The sequence below is a fragment of the Mustela nigripes genome, chromosome 13 (assembly GCF_022355385.1).
Source record: "Mustela nigripes isolate SB6536 chromosome 13, MUSNIG.SB6536, whole genome shotgun sequence".
In the NCBI taxonomy this organism is placed as follows: Eukaryota; Metazoa; Chordata; class Mammalia; order Carnivora; family Mustelidae; genus Mustela; species Mustela nigripes.
The window spans coordinates 142,982,775-143,009,255 of record NC_081569.1 but is presented as its reverse complement, the minus strand read 5'-3'; the positions used below and the strand labels follow the sequence as shown (position 1 = coordinate 143,009,255).

Sequence of the window (26,481 nt, the reverse complement as noted above, 5' to 3'; positions counted from 1 at the left end):
CAGATAGTTAACTGACTGAGCCACCCAAGAATCCCAGGAGTCCTCAATTTTAAAAGTTCAAGGCGTTCTGAGACACAGAATTTGGGAACTGTTATTCTAATCAATGCAACCCCGCACGACCACTAAACCTGGTACAGTGGCATGCAGAACTGCTCGGCATGAAATTCTGAGGGAGAGAAACCAGAGTACAAGACTATGACCAAGGCCTTTACTACCCACTACCCGCCCAGGGAGCTAACAGAAGAAACAGCATTCATGATCCCACAACTGAATACTACACAGACAAATAATCAGAGAATAAGAAAGAGCTGGGAGAGGGGCACCTGGGTGGCAGCTCATTTGGTTGGGCATCTGCCTTCAGCTCAGGTCATGGTCTCAGGGTCTTGGGATCAAGTTCTCCCTCTGCCTGCTGCTTCCCCTGCTTGTGCACTCTCCCTCTCTCTGACAAATGAATAAATAAAATCTTTAAAAAAAAAAAGAAAGAGCTGGGAAGAAGGGGGAGGACATACAAATTTAACAGAAAGATGAAATTAAAGACATCCCCCAGAAAATAAAATAGAAACACACATGGAGATCAGATTTTTTAAAAAAATGTCAAGGCTCTTTTCCAAGAGTTCCAGTCTCTGATAAGTAAGAATTATAGAATAAAGATTTTTTGGGCACCTGGGTGGCTTAGTCAGTTAAGCATCTGCCTTTGGCTCAGGTCATGATCTCAGGGTCCTGGGATCAGGCCCCACATCGGGTTCCCTGCTCAGGCGGGAGCCTGCTTCTCCCTCTCCTGCTCCCCCTGTTTGAGCTGTCTCTCTGTCAAATAAATAAATTTAAAAATCTTAAAGAAAAAAAAAAAAAGATTTTAAAATAACAAAATGACACAATTCTATAGAACTGAAAGATAAAGAATTTCCAAACCACAAGGGTCCAATGAGCAATCAAGAAGAATGGATGTAATGGGTTAAAGCCTCTGCCTTCGGCTCAGGTCATGATCCCAATGTCCTGGGAACGAGCCCCACATCAGGCGGTCTGCTCCACAGAGAGCCTGCTTCCTCCTCTCTCTCTCTCTGCCTGCCTCTCTGCCTACTTGTGATCTCTGTCTGTCAAATAAATAAATAAAATCTTTAAAAAAAAAAAAAAAGTAGAAGAAGAATAGATGCAGACCAACTCCTGCTACTTCACTGTGAAATTTCTGAACAGCAAGGATGAATGTGAATAGTCTAAAAAGCTTCTAGAGAAGAAAAAAACACTCACACAATTGAGTCAATTATATTGTATACTCCAATCTCTAGAACTACCAATACCAGAAAACTCTTCTGACCTTAATTTTGAGCTTCCCACTTTCTATCACCTCCTCCACCTTTCCTCCATCTGTTTCTAGAACGCCAATAACTGTCTGAAATCATCAGGGTCCATAATCCACTGATCCCACAACCTTCTTATGATTTGTCTTCTCCCCCAAGTTATTTCCTATTCAAATCTATAGTCCTTCATTGTAATCACTCCCTGAGGTATTCCAAATCAATGTCCTTGCTCTGTTCCCATCCTCTACACTCAGTGTGACAAAAAACCCAACTATCTATAAATGCGACACCTGTGTCTGGGTAATTCCCAGCCCTGCTGCATATTCCCACTTTGTATCCGGGATCATCCCCAGCGAAGCCTTAAGGCCACCTGGCAATTCTACTGCATTCTTCCAGTCTGCTAACTCTTCTGCTGGCCCAGTTATTACTGTAACTTCTCACATCTCTATTATCTAGCTCCTCAATAATCACAGTGTCAGCTGAATGATCTTTCCATTTTACTTTTAAAAAAAAATAGCTGCCACAGGAAGAAAACCTCCCCAAGCTCCCACATCACCACACAGAGCCCTGAGCTACACCTATGCCAGGGTCCTTTACATTTCTCTGGTTTCTATGTAAGAACTGTCCACATGATCAAGGCCAGCACATCCACCATGCCCTCTCACCCTCTTAAGTGTCTCTCCCACAGCACCACTTTCCCCCTTTCTGTCAGATTATTCCCATTAACAGATAAACATGTTGGTATTTTGCCCATCCTTTCAAAAACAGCTTGGTATGACATTTCTCTGTGTTTACTCTTCAGTATCCTGATTATGGTGGTCATAACATGAATCTATACATGTGTTACAATTCAGAGAACTGTATGTCAAAGGAAAAAATGATGTGTAACTTTAAAAATAACAAAAACTTGATTAATTTTGATGTCTAAAATGAGGGTGAGTATAAAGGGTGCTCTGATATAAGATGTTTTACACATGTTACAGCCTTCCCATATTGTTCATAACAACAAAGGCAAAAATGCCATTCACAGCAGCAACAAAAATTTTAAAATACCTTGGAATGAACTTAAGAATTATGTAAACCATTTACCTAATCTGTAGAATTTATTTGTAACCCCCTTAAAGAAAAAATGATCCAGAGCCTAGAGGAAGAAAATTACAAACCCCCCAAACAAAATTGAGACATATTTCACATCCTATATAGAAGGACTTGATATCATTAAAATAACAAATTTCCCCCAGATCAGTTTATAAATTCAGTTAATTCCGATCGAAATTAATCTTACCGAATTCCAGTAAGACTATTTTTGGGACATAGTATCTTGACTCTAAGATACACACTAAATGGCAAGAACAGGTATGAAGTTTTTAAAAAATAAGAATAATCTGCAGAGCATTTAACCTACTCTAAAACATACAAATGTAAAATTCAAAGCTGCAGTAATAAAATTACCACCGTATGGGTACAAGACTAAACAAACAGATCAGAGAAACAAAAAGACATATATGGGAATTTGGTATGTGAAAAAGCAGGTATCTTCACTTGGGGAAAAAGACGGATGATCCCAGGACAAGTGGTAATCCACATGGGAAAAAAAAAAGTTTGATCCCTACACTTCATACTAATCCCCCCAAATATATACCAAATGAATGAAACATTCAAACGTGAGCCATAGGAGTGTTTGAAGAAGATAACCATGTTTTAGATCTTGGGACAAAGTAAACCTTTCTCACCAAGTCATGAAACCCAGACAGATCAGACTGATACATGAAACACATAATGGGTTTAAATCACTAAGATTTATTTACTTTTTAAAGACTTTTATTTACTTATTTGAGAGAGAGGGAGAAGAGGGAGGGAGAATCTGAAGGAGACTTCCAGCTGAGCACAGAGCCCGAGAGGGAGCTCAATCCCACAACCATGAGATCATGACCTGAGCTGAAACCAAGAGTCAAACACTTAACTGACTGAGCCAACCAGGCATCCCAATCATTAAGATTTGAAAGAGGAAAGAAAAATGGATACAGGATACAAACGGGAAACTTATTTTAAGAAGCAAATATGAATGATGAAAATATCATCAATCTAGTTATCAAAAGGAAGCAAGTTTTAAAAAGATACCATTTTTTGTCCATTAGATAAGAATTATCTACATCGTATTAGTAAGGGTATAGAAGAATGGATACTTTCATTCAGTATGGCAGGATAATGAAGTACTCTGATATTTTCTCAAAAGCAATTTAGCAGTACCATTACAACGTCAAATAATCATCCTTTTTGACCTAAGACACCCACTTCTTGGAGTTTATCCTACAGAAACACTCTTAATAAGAGTAGACAGTTATGTTAAGGAGTGTTCACTGCAGATGTTTACAGCAGGAAAAAATCAGAAACCACTCAATGCCCACTGACAGGGGATAAACCATGGCACCAGCACACACTGGAAAAAAGAATGTGTCATATCTATGAGCACTAAGATTCAGATATGGTCAAGTATGTTGCTAAGAAAATGACTATTCTATCCATGAGTCCCTTTGTTAAAATAAACAAAAAGTTGATGTCTGTATAAAAAACTGTGGGAATATACACCAAACTGCTGAAAATGCTGATTTCTTTTTGAGGAGAGAAATCTCAAGGAACTTGTACTTCCTACATAATAAATTTCTATAATATAGAAATACAATGTTTACATTTTCCATGATTCTGCTTAATATCTACAATAGGGAAAAACAAAAAAGTAGAGTAAAATGGCTTAATTAAAAATTTAGGGTAAAAAAGAACAGAAAAATTTTAAATTAAGCCACTCTGCTAGTCAGATTCCAGATTTCTGGAGAGAGAACCTACTAGATACAAACACAGTGGGCCAAACTGCAGCTAAGGAGAAGGGTAGAGGGTCTGTCTGTCCCATTCCTCTTCCAACCTACCAGCTGCCCATGTAAGGAAACTGGCCAAGTAACCAACCACCTAGAATTGGTGGGGCCTAAACTCAAGAGGTTTTTTCCTTATTTAGGAAAGTTCTGATCAAGGACAGCAAGGAAAGCCCCACCTGCTCATGCTTCTCCTGACTCTAAAGCAACCCAGGTACCTCAACAAGTACTAACCAGGGGTCTGTCACTTAAGGTGATCTGAAGGGCGCCTGGGTGGCTCAGTGGGTTAAGCCACTGCCTTCGGTTCAGGTCATGATCTCAGGGTACTGGGATCGAGTCCCACATCGGGCTCTCTGCTCAGCAGGGAGGCTACTTCCTCCTCTCTCTCTCTCTGCCTGCCTCTCTGCCTACTTGTGATCTCTCTCTGTCAAATAAATAAATAAAATCTTTTAAAAAATTAATAAATAAAGGTGATCTGAAGCATGAAGTGGCTAACTGTTAAAGTCTGTAACTCCAGTTAGTGCAGACCTGTGGTTCCCAACCTTCTTCAGCTCCCAGCACACACAGAAAATGAGAATATCCATGAGGCACACTGCAGCAAACAGGCTGCTTACTGATGGAATGGCTGGCCCAGGGTCCTGCTCCAGCAGCCCCAGGCATGGTGGGCTGCAAGCATCACTACCACGACACATCTGTAACACTGTCTTGGCACACCTATCAGGAGGCTCTGGTACAGGGAAAACATGTCTTCAAAAAGCTTCTTTCTGGGCGCCTGGGTGGCTCAGTAGGTTAAGCCGCTGCCTTCGGCTCAGGTCATGATCTCAGGGTTCTGGGATTGAGTCCCGCATCGGGCTCTCTGCTCAGCAGGGAGCCTGCTTCCCTCTCTCTCTCTCTGCCTGCCTCTCAGTCTACTTGTGATTTCTCTGTCAAATAAATAAATAAAATCTTTAAAAAAAAAAAGCTTTTTTCTGGAGTACCTGGGTGACTCCATTAAGTGTCTACCTTTGGCTCAGGTCATGATCCCGGGCTCCTGGGATGGAGTTCCTGGGTTCCTTGCTCAGCAGAAGTCAGCTTCTCCCTCTGCCTGCTCTACCTGCCACTTCCCGCTGCCTGAGCTCGCTCTCTCTCTCTCTTTCTCTCTCTCTGATAAATAAATAAATAAATAAAATATTTTTTTAAAATTAGGTTCCTTGGGGTGCCTGGGTGGCTCAGTGAGTTAAGCCTCTGCCTTTAGCCCAGGTCATGATCTCAGGGTCCTGGGATCGAGCCCCGCATCGGGCTCTCTGCTCAGTGGGGAGCCTGCTTCCCTCTCTCTCTCTGCCTGCCTCTCTGCCTACTTGTGATCTCTCTCTCTGTCAAATAAATAAATAAAATCTTTAAATTAAAAAAAAAAATTTAGGTTCCTTCAAAAGTACCATTATGGGCACCTGGGTGGCTCAGTGGGTTGGGCCTCTGCCTTTGGCTCAGGTCATGATCTCGGGGTCCTGGGATCGAGTCCCACATCGGGCTCTCTGCTCAGCAGGGAACCTGCTTCCCCCCAACCCCCTCTGCCTGCCTCTCTGCCTACTTGTGATCTCTATCAAATAAATAAATAAAATCTTAAAAAAAAAAAGTACCATTACAATCATTCAACATGCATTTATTAAGCACCTACTATGTGCCAAACACTGTGTTAAGTATGGGTATCTGCCCTAAAGCCTGGAGAGAAAGATTGGGAAAAAAGCAGTTCCAATGTAATATAAAGCATGCTATATTAGGGGAAGTATCAGGATTTTTAACCTGAGTCCCATGCCTGGGAAAAGAGAGTCTGTCAACAACTCTTCCCCAGAAGTGATCCCACACAAAAGGGTGAAGTGTATTTCAAGCAGAGGGAAGAGCAGGCATAAAGATCTAAATGAAAGAAGTCAAAGAAGCAAAACAGGTTCTGTATTATACATGTAGAACAGGAGGGAGTCAATTTAGTAGTTTTAACCAATGTACTTTTGATAAACACAGAATGGAGCTGAACCGAAAGCCAACCACAAAAGTCGGGAAAGCATATGCCTTCCTACACAACAACCAATCAAACATAAGCTTTGAGAAAAGTTTATCTGGGAAAATGAGAAACTTCTTTATGATAAAATCTCTAAGAACAGACAACACTATTGATTTGCAAGTACTATGAGCTTATACATGAAGTTCAGAGGAATTTTTACTCTGGTGGCAGAGGTTTACACTGAAAAAGAACAAGACACTACCCATTTTTTAAGGCAAAAGCTCAAATACTTGATGTAATACTTACTTCATTTAAATAAATGAGAAAGCAAAAGAACTCCCAGATAACTAGTATGTAAGTTTCTTGTTCTTAAAAACAATATTTAATTAGCTTAGAAATTAACTCAAATATATACATTATCTTCCTCTCTCTCTCTCATATGAAACTAAATAGAGTTGGTGTCATAAGAGAAATTAGGCTTAATATTTACCTCTCTGCCTGTAAGGATGTGTCTTGCCAATTTCACTTTTGCAAAATTCCCCTTGCCGATTGTTTTCAACAGTCTGTAGTTTCCGATGTGAGGTTGTTCATCAGCACAGGAAGCTATAGAGTTTCTACACCGAGCTCCAGAGCGCCCAGTGCGAGAAGAAACTTCTGGCCGCCCATCTCCATGTGACGTGTGCTACAATATAACATACACAAAAATAAGGAAATGAAAGAACACATAGTACTTGCCAAATTTTAAAAGCCCCTAGTTGAAGAAACAAAACATTACTGCTTTATTTTTAATCTTAATGCATCTAGCACTTTAAAGGAATTTGCCCAACATGATCTAAATCTATGAGGAAAACAAGCAAATGCTACGAAGAAAAATATCAAGGGCTGAAGTGGGTGTTCAGAAGGAAATGAGATATTTTCTGTATGTGCCTGCAACATAAAATAGGAGTAACAAGACTGCATTACATCAGAAAGAATGTAACCTGTCCATCAGCTATTAAGTGCACTTGTACATATGATCCCTCACCAGAGGAGGAGATTTTTGTGATTTATTCAGGGCCATGTCACTATTTAGTGAAAGATCCAAAGAGAATCTGTATTCCCAATTTCTTTCTACACTATGCTGCTAACAGTAATTCAAAATAATGTGTTTCAAGCAGCAGCCAGATTAGACAGCACAGGCAATTAACTTCTCTGACAGAGGCTGTAGCAACTTTTTTTCTGGACAGGTCCCCTGAGGCAAGGGAAACAAATGCAAAAATAAATAACTGGCACTACATTAAAATATAAAACTTCTTCACAGCAAAGGAAACAATCAATAGAACTAAAAGGCAACCTAGAGAGGGGTGCCTGGGTGGCTCAGTGGGTTAAGCCTCTGATCAGGTCATGATCCCAGGGTCCTCGGATCGAGCCCCACATCAGGCTCTCTGCTCAGTGGGGAGCCTGCAACCTCCTCTCTCTCGGCCTGCCTCTCTGCCTACTTGTGATCTCTGTCTCTGTCAAATAAATAAATAAAATCTTAAAAAATAAAATAAAATAAGGCAACCTACAGAATGGGAAAAGATATCTGCAAATGATGTATTTGTTAAAGAGTTAGTATTCAAAATATATAAAGAACTTATCAAATTCAACACCCCAAACCCAAATAATCCAGTTTTTTAAAAATGCGAAGATATGAACAGATATTTCTCAAAATATATACAGATGGCCAATAGACATATAAAAAGCAGCTCATTATGACTCATCATCAGTGAAATTCAAATTAAAACTACAATGTGATATCACCTCACACCTGTCAGAAGGCTAAAATCAACAACACAAGAAACAACAGGTGTTGGTAAGGACATGGAGAAAGGCGAACCCTCGTGCACTGCTGGTGGGAATGCACAGTGGTGCAGCCACTCTGGAAAACAGTGCAGACGTTCCTCAAAAAGTTAAAAATAGAGCTACCCTATGACCCAGCAATCACACTACTGGGTATTTACATTCAAAAAACAAAAACACTACCTCAAAGGGGTACAGGCATCCCTATTATATAGCAGCATTATTTACAACAGCCAAGATGTGGAAACAGCCCGATGTCCACAGACTGATGAATGGATAAAGAAGATACAGGGGTACCTGGGCAGCTCAGTCCATTGAGCTCAGGTCATGATCTCAGAGTCCTGGGATTGAGCCCCATGTCAGGCTCCCTGCTCACGGGGATTCACTTCTCCCTCTTCCTCTGCCCCACCCCCCAATGCTCTCAAATAAAACTAAAAAACAAACAAACAAAAAAAGGAGATACACGCACACACATACACACACAATGAAATACTATTCACCCATAAAAAAGAATGAATTTCCTATTTGCAACAACATGGATGGATCCAGAGGGCATAAATGCAAAGCAAAGTCAGTCAGTCAGAGAAAGACAGACACCATATGATTTCACTCATATGTGGAATTTAAGGAACAAAACAGATGTGTAAAGGGTGGGGGGAAGAGAGAGAGAGTGAGTCAAACCAAAGAACAGACTCTTAACTATAGAGAACTGATGGTTATTGGGGGGGAGGTGGGTGAGGGAATGGGGGAAAGAGGTGATGGGGATTAGGGAGCACGCTTGGTTCAACGAGCACCAGGTCATGTATGGAGTTGTTGAGTCACTGTATCATACACCTTTAACTAATATAACACCATACATTAACTGGAATTAAAATAAAAACTTTAGGGGTGCCTGGGTGGCTCAGTGGGTTAGAGCCTCTGTCTTCAGCTTGGGTCACAATCCCAGGGTCCTGGGATTGAGCCCTGCGTCGGGTTCTGTGCTTGGCGGGGAGCCTGTCTCCCTGCCCCTGCGCCCTGCCCCGTCTGCCTCTCTGCCTACTGGTGATCTCTGTCAAATAAATAAATAAAATTTTGGGGGCGCCTGGGTGGCTCAGAGGGTTAAAGCCTCTGCCTTTGGCTCAGGTCATGATCCCAGGTGCCCTGGGATCAAGCACTACATCGGGCTCTCTCCTTGGTGGGAAGCCTGCTTCCTCCTCTCTCTCTCCACCTGCCTCTCTGCCTAGTTGTGATCTCTCTCTGTTGAATAAATAAATAAAATCTTAAAATAAACAAATAAATAAAATTTTTAAAAACAAAAATAAAAACTTAAAAAAAAAAAACCAGCAAGACTACGTGGTCCTTGATCAATGTTAAATGAATACTCAACATGCTCCATAAAAGTAGAACAAAGCATACATACCTCTAACCATATTAAATAGAAAAGTACTAGAATTACAAACACCCACTGTGTACAATCCTGCATGCATAAACATCCAGCTGCTTCGTGCTTCCTTTTGCCCCACATGAAGGATGCTGTGGCCCACTGCCTGCCTCTAGGGCACTGCTTTCTCTCCCAGCACTCATACGTACACAGGAAATCTTCATTCTTTTCTCTTTTCTTTTTATGCAGGAAAATGTCCCTTCTTTCTCCTGGTTCTCGCACTACTAGATCAAAACAAGCCTGAATCTAGCTGACAAACCTAAGAAACTACGTTGTAACACACATATCAAGGAAAAAGGAAAAACAAGTGTTCTAAAGTAAAAGCTTAAGCATTTGTGCAACTAGCTTCTGAAGTCTTCAAAGATGTTTTTCAGAATTTCCCTGTTAAACTCCATCTACTTCCTCATATCCTCTAATTAAGTATTTCTCCCTCATGTACCAGGTTTTAGGACAGGTTCGCTTCTGTTTTATTTCATTATCATATAATGCTGCATGCACACAATTTTTTTGTTTTTATTGTAAATGTATTATTTAAAGTAAAATAGGCTTTTATAAACCAGCTATAAATGTAAGTCATTTGTAATACTCTTCCTATAACAAAAAGGATTCTAATTTCCAAATAAGAACTTTGGAGAAATAGCCTATTTATAAATGAGGACCTGTTTATCAAAGAAATAAAACTAAAATAGCAACTAAGTTATAAGAGGAGAGCTTCACACAAAACAGGTACACTCGTAAACAAAACGTGCTGCTGGGGCGCCTGGGTGGCTCAGTGGGTTAAAGCCTCTGCCTTCGGCTCAGGTCATGATCCCAGGGTCCTGGGATGGAGCCCCGCATCCGGCTCTTTGCTCAGCAGGGAGCCTGCTTCCCCTTCTCTCTCTGCCTATTTGTGATCTCTGTCAAATAAATAAATAAAATCTTTTTTTAAAAAAAGTGCTGCTGTAATGCAATTTTGTATATCAAATGGAATATGGTTTATCTATCTATCTATTTATTTATTTATTTAAAAATATTTTATTTATTTGACAGAGAGACACAGCGAGAGAGGGAACACAAGCAGGGGGAGAGGGAGAAGCACGAGAGGGAGAATCAGGCTCCCCACTAAGCAGGGAGCCCAACTCAAGGTTCAGTCCCAGGAACCACAACCTGAACTGAGGGCAGCTGCTGAACTGACTGAGTCACCCAGGCACCCCAGATTTTATGCATGTATGTGCCAGGCTTTGTTTTGGGTACTAGAAACACAGCAGTGCATAAAACAAAAAACCTGTTCCCATAAGCTACGTGTCAAGTGGTTTTACTATTTACACAATGAAAATACAGTCATTAAAATTATACTACTATCTGGGTGCCTGGATGGCTCAGTTGGTTGAGCATCTGCCTTTGGCTCATGTCATGATCCCACAGGATCAAGTCCCACATCAGTTTCCCTGCTCCAAGGGGAACCTCTTCTCCCTCTACCTCTGCCTCTCTGTCCCTCATGAATAAATAAATTAAAAAAAAATTATACTACTGGGGCACCTGGGTGGCTCAGTGGTTAAGCCGCTGCCTTAGGCTCGGGTCATGGTCTCGGGGTCCTGGGATCGAGCCCCGCATCGGGCTCTCTGCTCAGCAGGGAGCCTGCTTCCTCCTCTCTCTCTGCCTGCCTCTCTGCCTGCTTGTGATCTCTGTCTGTCAAAGAAATAAATAAAATCTTAAAAAAAAATTCTATTAAAAAATTATACTACTATCCAAAATTTGGGTTAAAAAGCTTTTGTAATGAAAAAATTATTTTTTTAAAGATTTTATTTATTTATCTGACAGACAGAACTCACAAGTAGGCAGAGAGGCAGGCAGAGAGAGAGAGAGAGGAGGAAGCAGGTTCCCTGCTGAGCAGAGAGCCCAACGCGGGACTCGATCCCAGGACCCCAGGATCATGATCTGAGCCGAAGGCAGAGGCTTTAACCCACTGAGCCACCCAGGTGCCCCTAAAAATTATTTTCTAATTTAAATGTTTTATAAATCCAGCTTTTCATGCATTACTTTCTAGAATGAGGCACAGTTAAATGGACAAAATATTAACACGTGCAAATCAACTGTCTTCTATTGCACGTAAAATACAAGTATTAAAAGAATCTTAAAATGCACAGGTGTCCAAAGTTTATACCTTTGCTTTTACTTCCCAACCTACTTATGATAAAAGAGTACCTCTTTAGCATCCACTAGATGTAACCTTCAGGAGGACAAGGATTTTTGTCTGTTTTGTTCATTATCAAATACTTCCAGAACTTGGGAGCAGTATCTGGCACAGAGCAGCTGTGCAATGCATTGTTTCTGAATGAATGGGAAAAGAATCCCATGTTCTCTGTGATCTAATCCATTCCTCCTTTCAGGATACAGCATCCACTACTCTGTAGCATGGTCCTGGTCCCTCAGTTTGAATGCCCTTTCTTCTCTTCAAACCTAAGAAAACCCTACTCATTCCTTTATCTTTGGATCCTATCATTTGTTACTGTCTTTGTGAAGCTTTCCGAGACTCTTCCTGCAATCCATCAGATTTTTTTTCTTTTCCTTTGGGCTCCAGAGATACTTTGTATCTATCTATATTATGCTACTTTTTGTAGACAACTATTATCCACCATATTGACTCTTAAGCTTCCGGGTTTGTGGAGGAGTCCACTGACTTCACAAAGGGACTCACACCAGCTTCCCTCATTTGAGTTGGCAAAGCCATGTGCCTAAGTGTAGCCAATGGGATGTAAGTGAAAGTGACATGGCATTCCCATGCAGAAGCACTTAACTGCTGGTGCTTGACTCCAACCATTTTCTGCTCTCCTGAATCCTGAGCATTGCCCAAAGGCAGAAGGAAGGGCACAGGACCAAACTGGCCTGGGCAGGGAGCTCAATCTTCATGGAGCCAATGAGCCCTCTGGCAAACTGTGTAAACAAAGGTTTTTACTGTGTTAATCCACTAGAATTTGGATTGTGTATGTTATCACAGTATAACTTAACCTAAACTAATATACTCATTTATACTAAACTAATATACTCATGCAAATAAACAATCATAACACAAACCAAAAAAGAAACTTTTATTTCCCCCATTAGCCTATAAACTCAGACAACGGATTGAAATACATGATGCCTGTTAAATTACAAGAGAGTTAAACTTAGTATATTTAGTTTGATGTTTCCTTAACATAAAGCCCTTAAATTAAAAAATCTAATGGTGCCTGGCTGGTTCAGTTGGTAAAGCATGGAACTTTTTTTTTCTTTTAAGATTTTATTTATTCATTCGACAGAGATCACAAGTAGGCAGAGAAGCAGGCAGAGAGAGGAGGAAACAGGCTTCCTGCTGAGCAGAGAGCCCGATGTGAGGCTCGATCCCAGGACCCTGGGATCAGGACCCTAGGATCATGACCCGAGCCGAAGGCAGAGGCTTTAACCTACTGAGCCACCCAGGTGCCCAGAACGGGACTCTTGATCCCGGGGTTGTGAGTTAGAGCGCCATGTTGGGTATACAGAATACAAATCTTCTTCTTTTTTTTTTTTTTTTTTTTTTTAAAAGATTTTATTTATTCATTTGAGAGAGAGAGCACAAAAAGGGCAACAGCGGAGGTAGAGAGAGAAGGAGGCTCTCTGCTGAGCAGGGAGCCCAAGGCAGGGCTTAATCTCAGGACCCTGAAATCATGACCTGAGCCGAAGGCAGACACTTCACTGACTGAACCATCCAGGCGCCCCAAAATCTTTTTTTAAAAAAGATTTTTTATTATTTGAGGGATACCTGGGTGGCTCAGCCAGTAAAGCTACTGCCTTCGGCTCAGGTCATGATCCCAGGGTCCTGGGATCAAGTCCCTCATCGGGTTCCTTGCTTGGCGGGGAGCCTGCTTCTCTCTCCACCTTTGACTGCCACTCTGCCTGCGTGCTCTCTATCTCTCTGACAAATAATTAAATAAATAAAATCTTGAAGGAAAAAAAAAAGATTTTTATTATTTGAGACAGACAGCAAGAGAGAGTGAGAGAGTAGAAGCACAGGGAAAGGTAGAGGGGCAGCAGGGAGCCTGAAGTAGGGCTCCATCCTGGACTCCGGCATCATGACCTGAGCTGAAGGCAGACACTTAACCAACTGAGTACCCAGGTACCCCTTAAAAATAAAATCTTAACAAAAAAAATTCTCTCTCAGAAACAAAAAAAATTCTCTCAAAACAGAAGCAATGTATTCATCAGGGATATTGGCCTATGGTCTTCTAGTAGGGTCCTTTTCCAGTTAAAACTGATTTCTTAAGCAGGCTTCTCAAATTTCAAGTTGGTGCTTTCAGGTAGGTAGAAAGGCAAACCTGGAATCATATTTATTGCGTTAAAAAAATTAAAGATAATTTCTGGGGGTATATGTGTGTCTAAGGTATATTCTCATTTGTGTCTTCCAGCTACATAATTATTTAAATTTGATGGCTCTTATACATGGACACATTTTTAAGTCAGAGGTATAACATAAAATGGAATGCATTCCCCATTCATTTCTTATTGCTTCTTACATTAGTTTGATATGGCCCTGTAACAGTTAGTAGTGCTTCTACTTGGCCTTCATTTTATTCTTCCCATGCTACTATCAGTGACCCTAAAGGAAAAAAGTTTCTAATTTTTTTTTTAGACTTTTTTTTTTAATTTTTATTTATTTGACAGAGAGAGATGACAAGCAGGCAGAGAGACAGGCATAGAGAGAGGAGGAAGCAGGCTCCCTGCTGAGCAGAGAGCCCAATGCGGGGCTCGATCCCAGGACCCTGGGATCATGACCTGAGCCGAAGGCAGCGGCTTAACCCACTGAACCACCCAGGCGCCCCAAAAGTTTCTAATCTTATATCACTCAGTATGGATACTAATCATTTTAACAAATAATTCTAAATTCTTGTACTAGCAGCCAATTAGTTCATGCACAGGCTTTTTTTTTTTTTCCTTCTCCCTAAGGAGCCAGCCAGTAAACAACGTGAGGACCAAAAAAAAAAAAAAAAAAGGTTATAGAATTCTTCATTATTCATATTACAACATTGTGTGGCAGCACTAAGCATGTAATTGGTACTCAAAGCTGTTAAATTTAGTTCTTAAAGATTGAGGGAGTCCTGAAACTTCTCTCCCATGGATTTGAGCTTACATCACTTCAGCCACCATGAAAATGAGATTACGGCCACTGCTACTGAAAATAATCAAAAGCAAGCCAAGGACAGGAAATTATTAACAAATTCATAAAGTGTCCATTTTCAAACTAAAAACCCTAATGCAAAACATTTAATTTTCCAGGTGATATATGGAAGCAAAGAATGGAGCAAACAATATAGCTACCTACTCAGTATTAAATTCTCCCTTCTTCATTACCAAGAGAACCTGGATGTGTTTGGCAAGGCTACAAGGCCAATTAAATACTTATCTCCTCAAACTTCTCTGCAGTTAGATGTACTGTATGGCTTGGTTCTGGCCAGTTCTCATTAATGAAGGCCGGGGGGTGGGGGTTCTGGGAAAATCTTTTGTTTCTCATAAAGGGGAACAGATACACTAGTACGGTCCCTTCCTCCTTTATCGAGCCTTCAAAAAACAACCATAACTGAAGATGGAGAAGTTATCCTGCAGCCATAAGGTCTCAAACATGAAAGAAAAAAGTTTTTTTTTTTTAAAAACCACCAATTCCAGGGTGCCTGGGTGGCTCAGTGGGTTAAGCCGCTGCCTTCGGCCCAAGTCATGATCTCAGAGTCCTGGGATGGAGTCCCGCATCGGACTCTCTGCTCAGCAGGGAGCCTGCTTCCTCCTCTCTCTCTCTCTGCCTGCCTCTCTGCCTACTTGTGATCTCTCTCTGTCAAATAAATAAATAAAATCTTTAAAAAAATAAAAAATTAAAAAAAATTAAAAACCACCAATTCCAGGAGCGCCTGGGTGGCTCAGTTGTTAAGCGTCTGCCTTCTCATGATCCCAGGGTCCTGGGATCAAGCCCCACATGGGGCTCCCTGCTCCGAGGGAGGCCTGCTTCTCCCTCTCCCACTCTCCCTGCTTGTGTTCCCTCTCTCACTGTCTCTCTCTCTGTCAAATAAAATCTTAAAAAAGAAAAGAAAAAAATAAAAACCACCAACTCCAATATTACTGTACTACTGAACCAAAGCTAGAAGCTCCCTAGATGTCTTTTTTGAGAAAAGCAAACCCCTATTTGGTTAAGCCATTATGTTTGGGTTTTTTACTTTCAGCCGAAGTATTACTATCTATCAATGCTAATGTAAGAAGCAATAAGAAAAATAAATGGGGAATGCATTCCATTTTATGTTCTACATATTAGTTTCTCTCTAAAAAAAAGTCCGTATGTAAGAGTCATCAAATATAAATCACACAACCAAAAGATACAAATGAGAATATACATACCTAAGGTACACACCAAATTTAACCATCAACCTGAAACTTGAGAAGCCGACTTAAATCAGGTTTAAGTAGAAAAGGACACTACTAAAAAAAAAAAACAAGAGGCCAAATCCCTGATGAATATGATGCAAAAATTCTCCATTCTTAATACTAGCACACTGAATTCAGCAGCAAAGTGAAAGGACCGTTTACCATGATAAAGAGGGATTTATCCCTGGGATGTAAGGATGATTTGGTATATCAATCAATGTGATATACCACATTAACAGTAAAGAAAATAATTGCATGATCATCTTGTCAGACACAGAAAAGGCATCCAACAAAATCCCAGACTTAAAAGTCAACATCCATTTATGGTGATAACGCTTGGCAAATTAGGCAATGAAAAAACATTATCTTGACATAAGAAGTCTATATACGTGAGAACTACAGCTAATATAATAAATGGTGAAAGGATAAGCTTTTCCTTTAAGATCAGAACAAGACAAGGGTACCCACTATCAAAACTCCTATTAAACATAGTACCAGGGACGCCTGGGTGGCTCAGTTGGTTGAGCCACTGCCTTCGGCTCGGGTCATGATTCCAAGGTCCTGGGATCGAGTCCCACATCGGGCTCCTTGCTTGGCGGGGAGCCTGCTTCTCTCGCTGCCTCTGCCTGCCTCTCTGCCTGCTTGTGTGTACTCTCTCTCTCTATCTCTGGCAAATAAATAAAATCTTTAAAAAAAAAAAACCAAAAAACAAAAAAAACAGTACCAGAAGTCCTAATGGGAACAATTAGGCCAAGAAAAAAAAAAAAAAGGTATCAGAATTGGAAAAGAATGGGGTGTCGGGGTGGCTCAGTGGGTTAAAGCCTCTGCCTTCGGCTCAGGTCATGATCGGCAGGGAGCCTGCTTCCTCCTCTCTCTCTCTGCCTGCCTCTCTGCCTACTTGTGATCTCTGTCTGTCAAATAAATAAATAAAATCTTAAAAAAAAAAAAGAATTGGAAAAGAAGTAAAATAGTCTCTATTTGCAAAAGATGATTTTATGGGGGTGCCTGGAGGGCTAAACTGGTAGAGCACATGACTCTTAATCTCAGGAGTAAATTGTAAATTCAAGCCCCACACTGGGTGGAGAGATTACTTTAAAAACAAAATCTTGAAAAAAAAAAGACATGATCTTTTATCTTTTATCTTTTTACCATAGTAAATATGGTTCCAGTCTTGGCCTTGTATCTATCTGGCAAAGCACCAGATACAGAAAACCCTAAAGACTCAACCAAAAAACTGTTGGGATATAATCAATATTCATATAATCAATGAATTCGGTGAAGCTGCAAGATATAGAATTGAATAAAAAAAGCAGTAGTGTTTCTATAAACTAACACTAAGATTTTTATTTATTTATTTGTCAGAGAGAGAGAGAGCATAAGCAGGGGGAGCAGCCGGCAGAGAGAGACGCAGGATTCCCACTGAGCAAGGAGCCTGACGAGGACTCAATCCCAGGACCCTAGGATCATGACCAGAGCCAAAGTCAAATGCTTAATCAACTGAGACAGACACCCAGGCATCCCTAATAATGAGACCTTTAAAAGGTTAATTAATTAATTATAAATCACAAACAAGGGAGGGGCAGAGGGAGAGAGAGAATCTCAAGCTGACTCTGTGCTGAGCCTGAAGCCCAATGTAGGGCTTGATCTAATGACCCTCAGATCAGGAACTAAGCCAGAATCAAGAGCCTGCCGCTTAACCAACTGAACCACTCAGGTAACCCCACTAACAATGAGATTTCTGAAAAGAAAGAAATCGATCCCATTTACAACAGCATCAAAAAGAATAAAATACTTCGGAATAAATTTAGGATATGAAAGATTCCATACTGAAAACTATAAAACACCAAAGAAAGAAACTGAAGACAACACAAATATCCTGTGTTCATGTGTTGGAAAAATTAATACTGGTAAATGTCAATACTACTAATAGCCATCTGTAGGGGCACCTGGGTGGTTCAGTGGGTTAAGCCTCTGCCTTCAGCTCAGGTCATGATCCCAGGGTCCTGGGCTCTCTGCTCAGCAGGAAGCCTACTTCCCCCACTCTCTCTGCCTGCCTCTCTGCCTATTTGTGATCTCTGTCTGTCAAATAAATAAATAAATAAATAAACCCTTGTGCACTGTGGGACTGTAAATTGGTATAGCCAATATGGAACACAGTATGGACAATTCTCAAAAAAGTAAAAGGTTCGATAATTGGATATCGATAATTTGATGCAGCAATTCTACTTCTGGGTAAATATCTAAAGGTAACAAGAACACTACCTCAAAAAGATTCCTGCATATAGCAGCATTATGTACAATAGTCAAGACAGGGAAACAAATTTAGTGTCCTTCCCTGGACAAGATAAAGAAGCTGTGGTATATATATGCAGCAGAGTATTATTCAGCCATTAAAAAACAAGGAAATACTACCATTTGCAACAACATGGCTAGATCTTGAAGGCAATATGCTAAGTGAAATAAGTCAAAGAAAAATACTATACGGTCTCACATGTGAAATACAAAGCTGTAAAACAAAACAAAAAACAAAAACAAGAGCGCCTGGGTGGCTCAGTGGGTTAAGTCTCTGCCTTTGGCTCAGGTCGTGGTCTCAGGGTCCTGGGATCAAGCCCTGTGCCAGGCTCTCTGCTCAGCGGGGGGCCTGCTTCCCCCTGGCCTCTCTCTCTGCCTGCCTCTCTGCTACTTGTGATCTCTCTCTCTATCCAATAAATAAATAAAATCTTAAAAAAAAAAAAAAAAAGGAAAAGAAAACAAATAAAGGCTACTAGAAAAAGAGATCATACTTAAGATTACCAGAAGTTATAGGGAAGGGAAGGGAGAATTGGAGGAAGATGGTCAAAAGGTACAAACTTCCAGTTTTACAGTAAATTAAGGGATGTAATGTACACCTGGTTATTACTGCTAACACTGCTGTATGATACCTAGAAAAGTCATTAAAAGTGTAAATCCTAAGAATTCTTATTAAAAGGAGAATTTTTCCCCTTAATTTCTTCTTTCTTTTCATTGCATTTATTTTTAATTTTTATTTATTTATTTGACACAGAGAGAGAGAGATCACAAGTAGGCAGAGAGACAGGCAGAGAGAGGGGGAAGCAGGCTGCAGAGCAGAGCAGAGCCCGATGTGGGGCTCGACCCCAGGACCCCCAGATCATGACCTGAGCTGAAGGCAGAGGCTTAACCCACTGAGCCACCCAGGCACCCCTTTTGTATAAGACAGATGTTAGCTGAATGTACTGTGAGTCATTTCACAATGTGCATAAATTGAACCATCCTGCTGTATGCCTTAAACTTATACGGTGATCTATATCAATTACTTCTCAATAAAACTGGGGGGGAAAATCAGGTTTGAGAGTTTAAAATAACAACTTTACACTGTTTCAACTCCTCCTGAACAGAGCTTGGTCCCTTTTGTAAAACACAAGACATGTACCCAACACATCCTTTCTAATACCTAAAAAAAACAAGCTACCTCCATAACACAGGGCAGGTTTTTCAAATGTTAAAAAAAAAAAATCTACAAAGCTAAATTGTGATGATAAAGGGCTGTCCCCCAAGTATTTTGTACTTTAGAGATACTTAGAAAATCAAATTCCACTTTGAAAGCAGTGGGGTGATTATTTCATTCACTACAGAAAAAAAATATGCTAAGATTAAACAATTTGTGATTTAAGAAACTTTCAGCAGACAAGAAACAGGATGGAACTTCCTTAATTTGACAAAAACCATGGACCAATGTGACTGGGTGGCTCAGTTGATTAAATGTCTGCCTTCACCTCAGGTCATAATCCGACGATCCTGGGACCAAAGTGCAGGAGGTATGTCTCTCCCTCTGGCCCCCTTCCCACTCATTCTCTCAACCTCCCTCTCTCCATTAAATAAAATCTTAAAAAAAAAAAAAAAAAATCATGGACCAAAAACCTTAAGTAAATACTACACTACGTGGAGATACTTAAGAATCCTTTGTTTAAAATTAGAAACAAGACAAAGCTGCCTATTATCACTGCTACTATTTAACATAATACTAAAGGTCATGGCCAGTACTTTAAGGAAAGAAAAAAGTTGTAAGATGTGAGAATCAGAAGGAAAGAGATAAAACTGTCAAACCAACAGAATCAGAAATACCACTAGAACTTGTGAAAGAGTCTGGTAAGATACAAGATCAACCTACAATGATATTTCTTTACACCTGTAGTAACCTGCCACAACATTTAACAAAAAATAACCATCCATTATATCAATAAGAAGTATAAAGCAGGTAGAAACTACCTTAATCAAGTATACAAGCTCTCTGGAGAAAGCTTTAAATTTTTAATAAAAGACATAAAAAGATACTCAAATAATGGAAATTCCATGCCCTGGCATACTAAAAATTTTATCCAAATTAATCTATAGGTTCAATGCAATTTCAATTAAAATTTCCAGTTAGTAGTTTCCAAATCAATTTTTTTTTAAGCTTTTGTGTAATTTTAATCTTACTCTGAAGTTTACATGGATGAATAATTGCCAGGTCAGTCTTGACGAAAGAGATTAAAAAAAAAAAGCTCAGAAACAAAAAGTGATCAAGGTTAGTTAGCATAAGCATAACAAAACATATTTCTATTATGTACTCTCTAACAGCATTGCACTAAGAGAGACACGACATCTTTTCTGAACATTCTTGCCAAAAATATATAATCTTAATCTAATTGTGCGAGAACATCAGACAAACTTAAATTGAGAGACATTCCACAAAACAACTGACCAGTACTTGTCAAAACTGTCAACTGCAGGGGTGCCTGGGTGGCACAGTCAGTTAAGTGACAGACAGGTGATATCAGGTCAGGCTATGATCTCAGAGTCATGAGACTAAGCCCCACAGCAGGATCTGCACTCAGCGGGGAGTCTGCTTGGGATTCTCTCCCTCTCCCTCTGTCCCTTCCTCCACTGGTGTGCGGGTACTCTCTCTCTTTAAAAAAAAAAACTGTCAAGGGGCGCCTGGGTGGCTCAGTGGGTTAAGCTGCTGCCTTCGGCTCGGGTCGTGATCTCAGGGTCCTGGGATTGAGTCCCGCATCGGGCTCTCTGCTCAGCGGGGAGCCTGCTTCCCTCTCTCTCTCTCTCTGCCTGCCTCTCCATCTACTTGTGATTTCTCTCTGTCAAATAAATAAATAAAATCTTAAAAAAAAAAACTGTCAAGAGCATAAAAGATAGAGACAGAGGAATCATTACAAATTGGAGAAGACTAAGGAGACACAACAACTAAATGTAATGTGGGATCTCTGACTGGATTCTAGAAAAGAAAAAGAACCCTGAAGAAAAACTAGTGAAAATTCAAATAAATTCTGTAATCATCATCATTAACACTGTCAAACCAGTATCAATTTTCTGGCTTTCACAACTGAACCATGGTTACGTAGGTGTTAACATTAGGGGAATCTGGGTGAAAGGCATAAATGAACTCTGTACTACTTTGGCAATTTTTATCTAAGTTTACAACTATTTCAAAATAAAAAGTTCAATAGAGAAGATATATATACAGATAGTGAAATAAATCAAAGACAAATACTATATGGTCTCATATGATAGACTACAAAGCCAAAGTCATGAAAAAGAACAGAAAACCTGTGGGGTATTGGCAAAATGGACAAACAGCCCTGTGCACCACAATACAAAACTGTAAGATATAAGTATGTAGAAATATAAGATACAATGAAAAGCGACCTATAAGCCAGTGGGAAAACCTGTTCACACATAAGCCTATGAAGAAAAATAAAACTAGATCCCTACCTGAGACCATATGCAAGGCACGCTTGGTCTAAAGGGATTAAAAATATACACATGAAAGGTAAAATGATAAAAGGTTAAGAAATGAAATAAAAGAGAATATCCTTGTGATCCGGGTATTTGAGTATAGCTTCAAATTAAAAGCACAAAAACAAAGCAAAAGCTTATGTTGGTAACACCAAAATTAAGGATTTGTTCAATAAAGGGCATTACAGAAAGATGACAGAAGGCGACTGGGTGGCTCAGTGGGTTAAGCCTCTGCCTTTGGCTCAGGTTATGATCTCAGGGTCCTGGACTGGACACCATGTAAGGCTTCCCTGCTCAGTGGGGAGTCTGCTTCTCCCTCTAGCTCTGCCCCTGCCCCTATTCATGCTCGTTCTCTCTCTCTCTCAAATAAAATATCTTAAAAAAAAAAAAAAGGAAAAAAACCCTAAAAAATAAATAAAACATATATCAGAGTAACATCTAGAAAATGAAGGAATGCCTAAGAATCAATAAGAAAAAGACAACAACCCAAGAGAAAAATGACAGAGGAGAAAGAGCAATTACAGAACACTCCAAAAGCCAAGGAATATATAGAGCTAATAAGAATCATACAGAAATACAAGTTAACAATGAGCTATCGCATTACACGTAACAGGCTTACAAAAAATTAAAACTGAATAATGCTAAATGATGCCAGGAACTAGGGATACTCTGCACTACTCACAGGAGTGTGGACTGATGTAGCCATCCAAAAGGGCAACTTCTGGCCCTCTCTATATTTTCTGTCAAAGAGCAAGTCCATTTCTAGCTATAAATCCCAAGAAATTCCCACACAGCTCTGTAACAGACACACATGAAGATACTTACTATAGCATTTTTGTGGCTGCAGGAAGTGAAATGTCTAACCCCGGCGAGCAGATATGTCAAGTATGGTAGACAGATGCACACCACGGAGTGTGCTAGCCAGTGGTCAGAAAAGATCAGATGCATGGATGAGACATATACAGTATTTACATGAAGGGCCAATGTACACTTTGTAAGGGCACATACATATACACACATTACAATGTATTAAACAAAGAACAGTCACTCTTGGAGGGATATGGGAAACATATATGGGAATTAAGAAAAGTAAATAAAACAAGAGAAGGAGCTCACACTGACCAAAGATAAGGTGACTTTCTGCAGCTGAATTTATAAGAAGTTTCTAAGAATATGAAAAACAGAAATGATGAACTATTATTGCTCATATCCATAAATTCAGTGAAATTGGTTTCACTTTGAATAAACTAGTATTACTAGTAAAACAGGTAAATTATCATAATAATGAAATGGACTGAAAAATAATTTACTCAGAAGGATTGTAAGGCAAAATAAATTGTGGCTAAAGAAAACTTTCACTCAGTAGCTTTTGACCAGTTAACTACAGGCTAAGCAACTAAGTGCCAGGCACTACAAAGTGATGAAATAAAGCATGGTGCCAAAGCTTTCAGGCACTCCTAACCCAGCTGAAGAGCTAACCTGGAGCACAGTAACTAATACAAGTGGCAATCCCTAGCTGGCAACTTATCTCTATGCTCATGGCTAGGCAGTCCTTTCTGCCTTGTTCCCCTTTCTATCTCCAACCCTTAGCTTAATTAATCCCTATCCTAAAGTACTAGACTGTGAGTCCCTCTGCAGTCTCAGAACACAGGACCTGGCAACCACCAGGGGTGAGATCTCTGGGTAAACAAATAGCCAAGCAGAATTGTCTGGTTGGGTATTAAGGTTATATAGTTGAGCAGTTAGAAATAAAGCTAAAAAGGTATATCAAGAACTTGGAATGCTAAACCAAAGACTTTAGATTATCTAGTTATTTAGAATAACACTACAGAAACTGTCTTAAGAGGGAATTAACATCCACAGAATGCCCATGAAGTGGTGTGGACTGGGCCAAGCACATTATCGGTGTTATTTTCTTCAATCACAACAACCCCGAGTAGATGGTATTATTTCCTTGGATTAAAAAAAAAAAACAAAAAAAAAAACTACACATGTAAATGTGCAACATGGTAATTTTAGATAATAATACTGTATTGTATGTTTGCAAGTTGCTAAGAGAGTAGATCTTAAAATTCTCATCACAAGAAAAAAATTTTAACTATGCATGGTGATGAATGTTAATCATTCATTAACTATACTTACTGTGGTGATCACTTCACAATCAATACAAATATTGAATCATTACACTGTACACCTGATACTAATAAACTAGTATGTTTTATATGTCAATTACATCTCAACATAAAAAAAGTGAAATATTTTTAAGGCACGGATCGGGAATTAACTTGGTCATGATTAAGTTACATATATATATTTTTTTAAAGATTTTATTTATTTACTTAGAGAGAAAGAGAGTGAGCAAGAGAGAGAGAAAGCACATGAGCCACAGGAGGGGCAGAGAAGCAAACTCCCCGTTGAGCAGGGAGCCAGATGCTGGACTCTATCCCAGGACTCTGGGATCATGACCTAAGTGGAAGGCAGACACTTAACCGCCCGAGTTACTTATATTTGAAGGCTTGTTTCTATTCCAGATATGCAATTCCAAATCCCAACTTCTTGTATGCTTTGTTTTTGTTCCTTTTTTTTTGCTCCACATCTTGTCCACTCTACCTCAGGCATGCTTCATAATCACTCCCTCAACCAGTCTTACACTACCATCTTTCTCTCCATTTCCAAGCCCAGACACTATCATCAAGCCTCCCTTTAAGAAAGCTGTCTTAGGGGGCGCCTGGGTGGCTCAGTGGGTTAAGCCGCTGCCTTCGGTTCAGGTCATGATCTCAGGGTCCTGGGATTGAGCCCCGCATCAGGCTCTCTGCTCAGCAGGGAGCTTGCTTCCTGCTCTCTCTCTCCCTGCCTCTCTGCCTGCTTGTGATCTCTCTCTGTAAAATAAGTAAATAAAATCTTTTTAAAAAAAGAAAGCTATCTTAGGTTTTAAGAAGGGAGAGAGGAGATGCTCTCAGTAGAGTAACTACAGAGGGGAAAGGCTAGGGACACAGGGACAGAGATGAGAAGAACAGTTACCATCAACATTAACAATGGTTAACATTTAACTGTTACTATGTAACAGGCACTGTTTCAAATGTTTTAGCCACATTGTCTCATTTAATCACTAATTCAACCAATATTTTGTTGATCATCTCTAATAAATGGCAAGCATATTCTAGGTTATTTGTTACGTCAGTAAACAAAACAAATACTCCTGTCCCTGTGGGGCTTTCCTTATACTAGAGGAAACTGACAAAACACAAACTACATAAGAAACATGTAAATAATATGGGATGTAGGAAGTAACAACTGCAATAGAGAAAAGAAAAACTAGATCAGGGTTGGGGAGACTGGGAGAGCCACAGGTGATTAAACCACTGAGGCGGTATGTATTAAGAGGAGGTGTGAAAGTCAGTCATGAGGATATCTGGACGAAACGTGTTCAAAAAGAAGGGCAATGCCAAGGCCCTCAAAATGAAGTGTTCCTGGTGTGTTCCCAGAACAGCAATTAGACTCCTGGGTCTATGGGTGTAGTGGGTGCAGAGAGGTAGGAGATGAGAGCAAAGAGGGAAGGGAGGCCAGAGCACAGAAGGCCTTATTCTTGTAACAGCCCTGTGAGGTCAAGCTGGGGCAACAAAGAAATTAAGTAACTTGTCCAAGGTCACACAATAAAATGCTAAATCGGATTATAAACCCAAAGAGTTACTATTACAGTGATTTGGAAACATGAACCCAATGTCCCATTACAAGGTTAAAGTATATGTCCCCTCTGTTGAATCTGGGTGGTTGTGACAGATTTAACCAAGAAAAAATGACAAAAGTAATACTATGTGCCCTCTGAGGCTAGGTCATAAAAGACAGGCAACTTCTTTCTCTTCTGAAATGCTGAACCACCTTGGAATTCTCATCATACTGCTGCCTCCATGATGGAGTAGCCCTGGCAGACACTCTTGTCAAGTCCCGGCTGAGCCCAGCCTTCCACCAACGTGCCAGATATGTGAGTGAAGAAGCAATCTAGGATGTAGATCTCCCAGCCCAGCTGTTCAAATCCCACTGGTCTTTTGAGATCCTCAGAACTCAAATCCCACATAGAAAAACAGAGATAAGCCATCCCTGTCTGAATTCCTTATACACAACCTGTGAGGGTAATAAAATGGCCATTGTTTTACACTACTAAGTTGTGGAGTTCCACAGTTGTTCCACAGCACTACTAAGAACCACTATACAATAAGCAGGAAATAAATATAAAGAACCTGCACTGGGGCGGCTTGGTGGCTCAGCATCCTTCGGCTCAGGTCATGATCTCAGGGTCCTAGGATCTAGCCTTGTTTCGAGCTCCCTGCTCAGAGGGGAATTTGCTTGTCCGTCTGCCCCTACCCCCTTGTTCATGCTCTTCCTCTCTCAAATAAACATATAAAATCTTAAAACAAAACACCTGAACTAAGTTAACATAAATGAACACAAAAAACAAAAAACCTGGAATACGTTACCATGGTATGTGGAAGGTTCTTTATCATTAAATATCTGTAACGTCTAGATGTCAACCTTCTTTTGAGAGAAGAAAACAAACTCCTTTAGTCCATTCCACTAATAGAGCTAATTCATGCCTATGGGTACCAAGGAGAGCCTAGGAATAGGCAAGGGCTAGCAAGGGAGCGAAGAAAAGGAAAGACAGTACATGAACAGAATGCAATCAAAAACACCTCAAATGCCTTCAACAACAAAAGTTGATTGCCCTGGTTTAAATTATTCTTCTGGATAAGGATTGGCAATTCTCAGAAGGCTGAGTTAGGGAATGGTTCTAAGTGGACTCCTCTCCAGGATTCTCAAGCTAGAATCTGCTATTGTAGTCAATGAAGTCATAAAGGTACCTACTGCATAAAGAATTGGGTTATCTAAAATTCTAGAATAAAACTTTAGGTTCAGTTT

The 26,481-nt window shown here is 40.1% G+C and overlaps 1 protein-coding gene across 11 annotated transcripts in view; it reads right to left on the bottom strand.

Moving 5' to 3' along the window:
- Positions 1-26,481, bottom strand: part of MARK3 (microtubule affinity regulating kinase 3) — a 119,969-nt gene that overhangs the window by 83,565 nt on the left and 9,923 nt on the right. For all 11 annotated transcript variants that reach the window (XM_059374060.1, XM_059374062.1, XM_059374061.1 and 8 more), the window contains exon 2: positions 6,628-6,819. In XM_059374060.1, the coding sequence (XP_059230043.1) occupies positions 6,628-6,819 (192 nt within the window). The remainder of the gene's footprint in view (positions 1-6,627; positions 6,820-26,481) is intronic.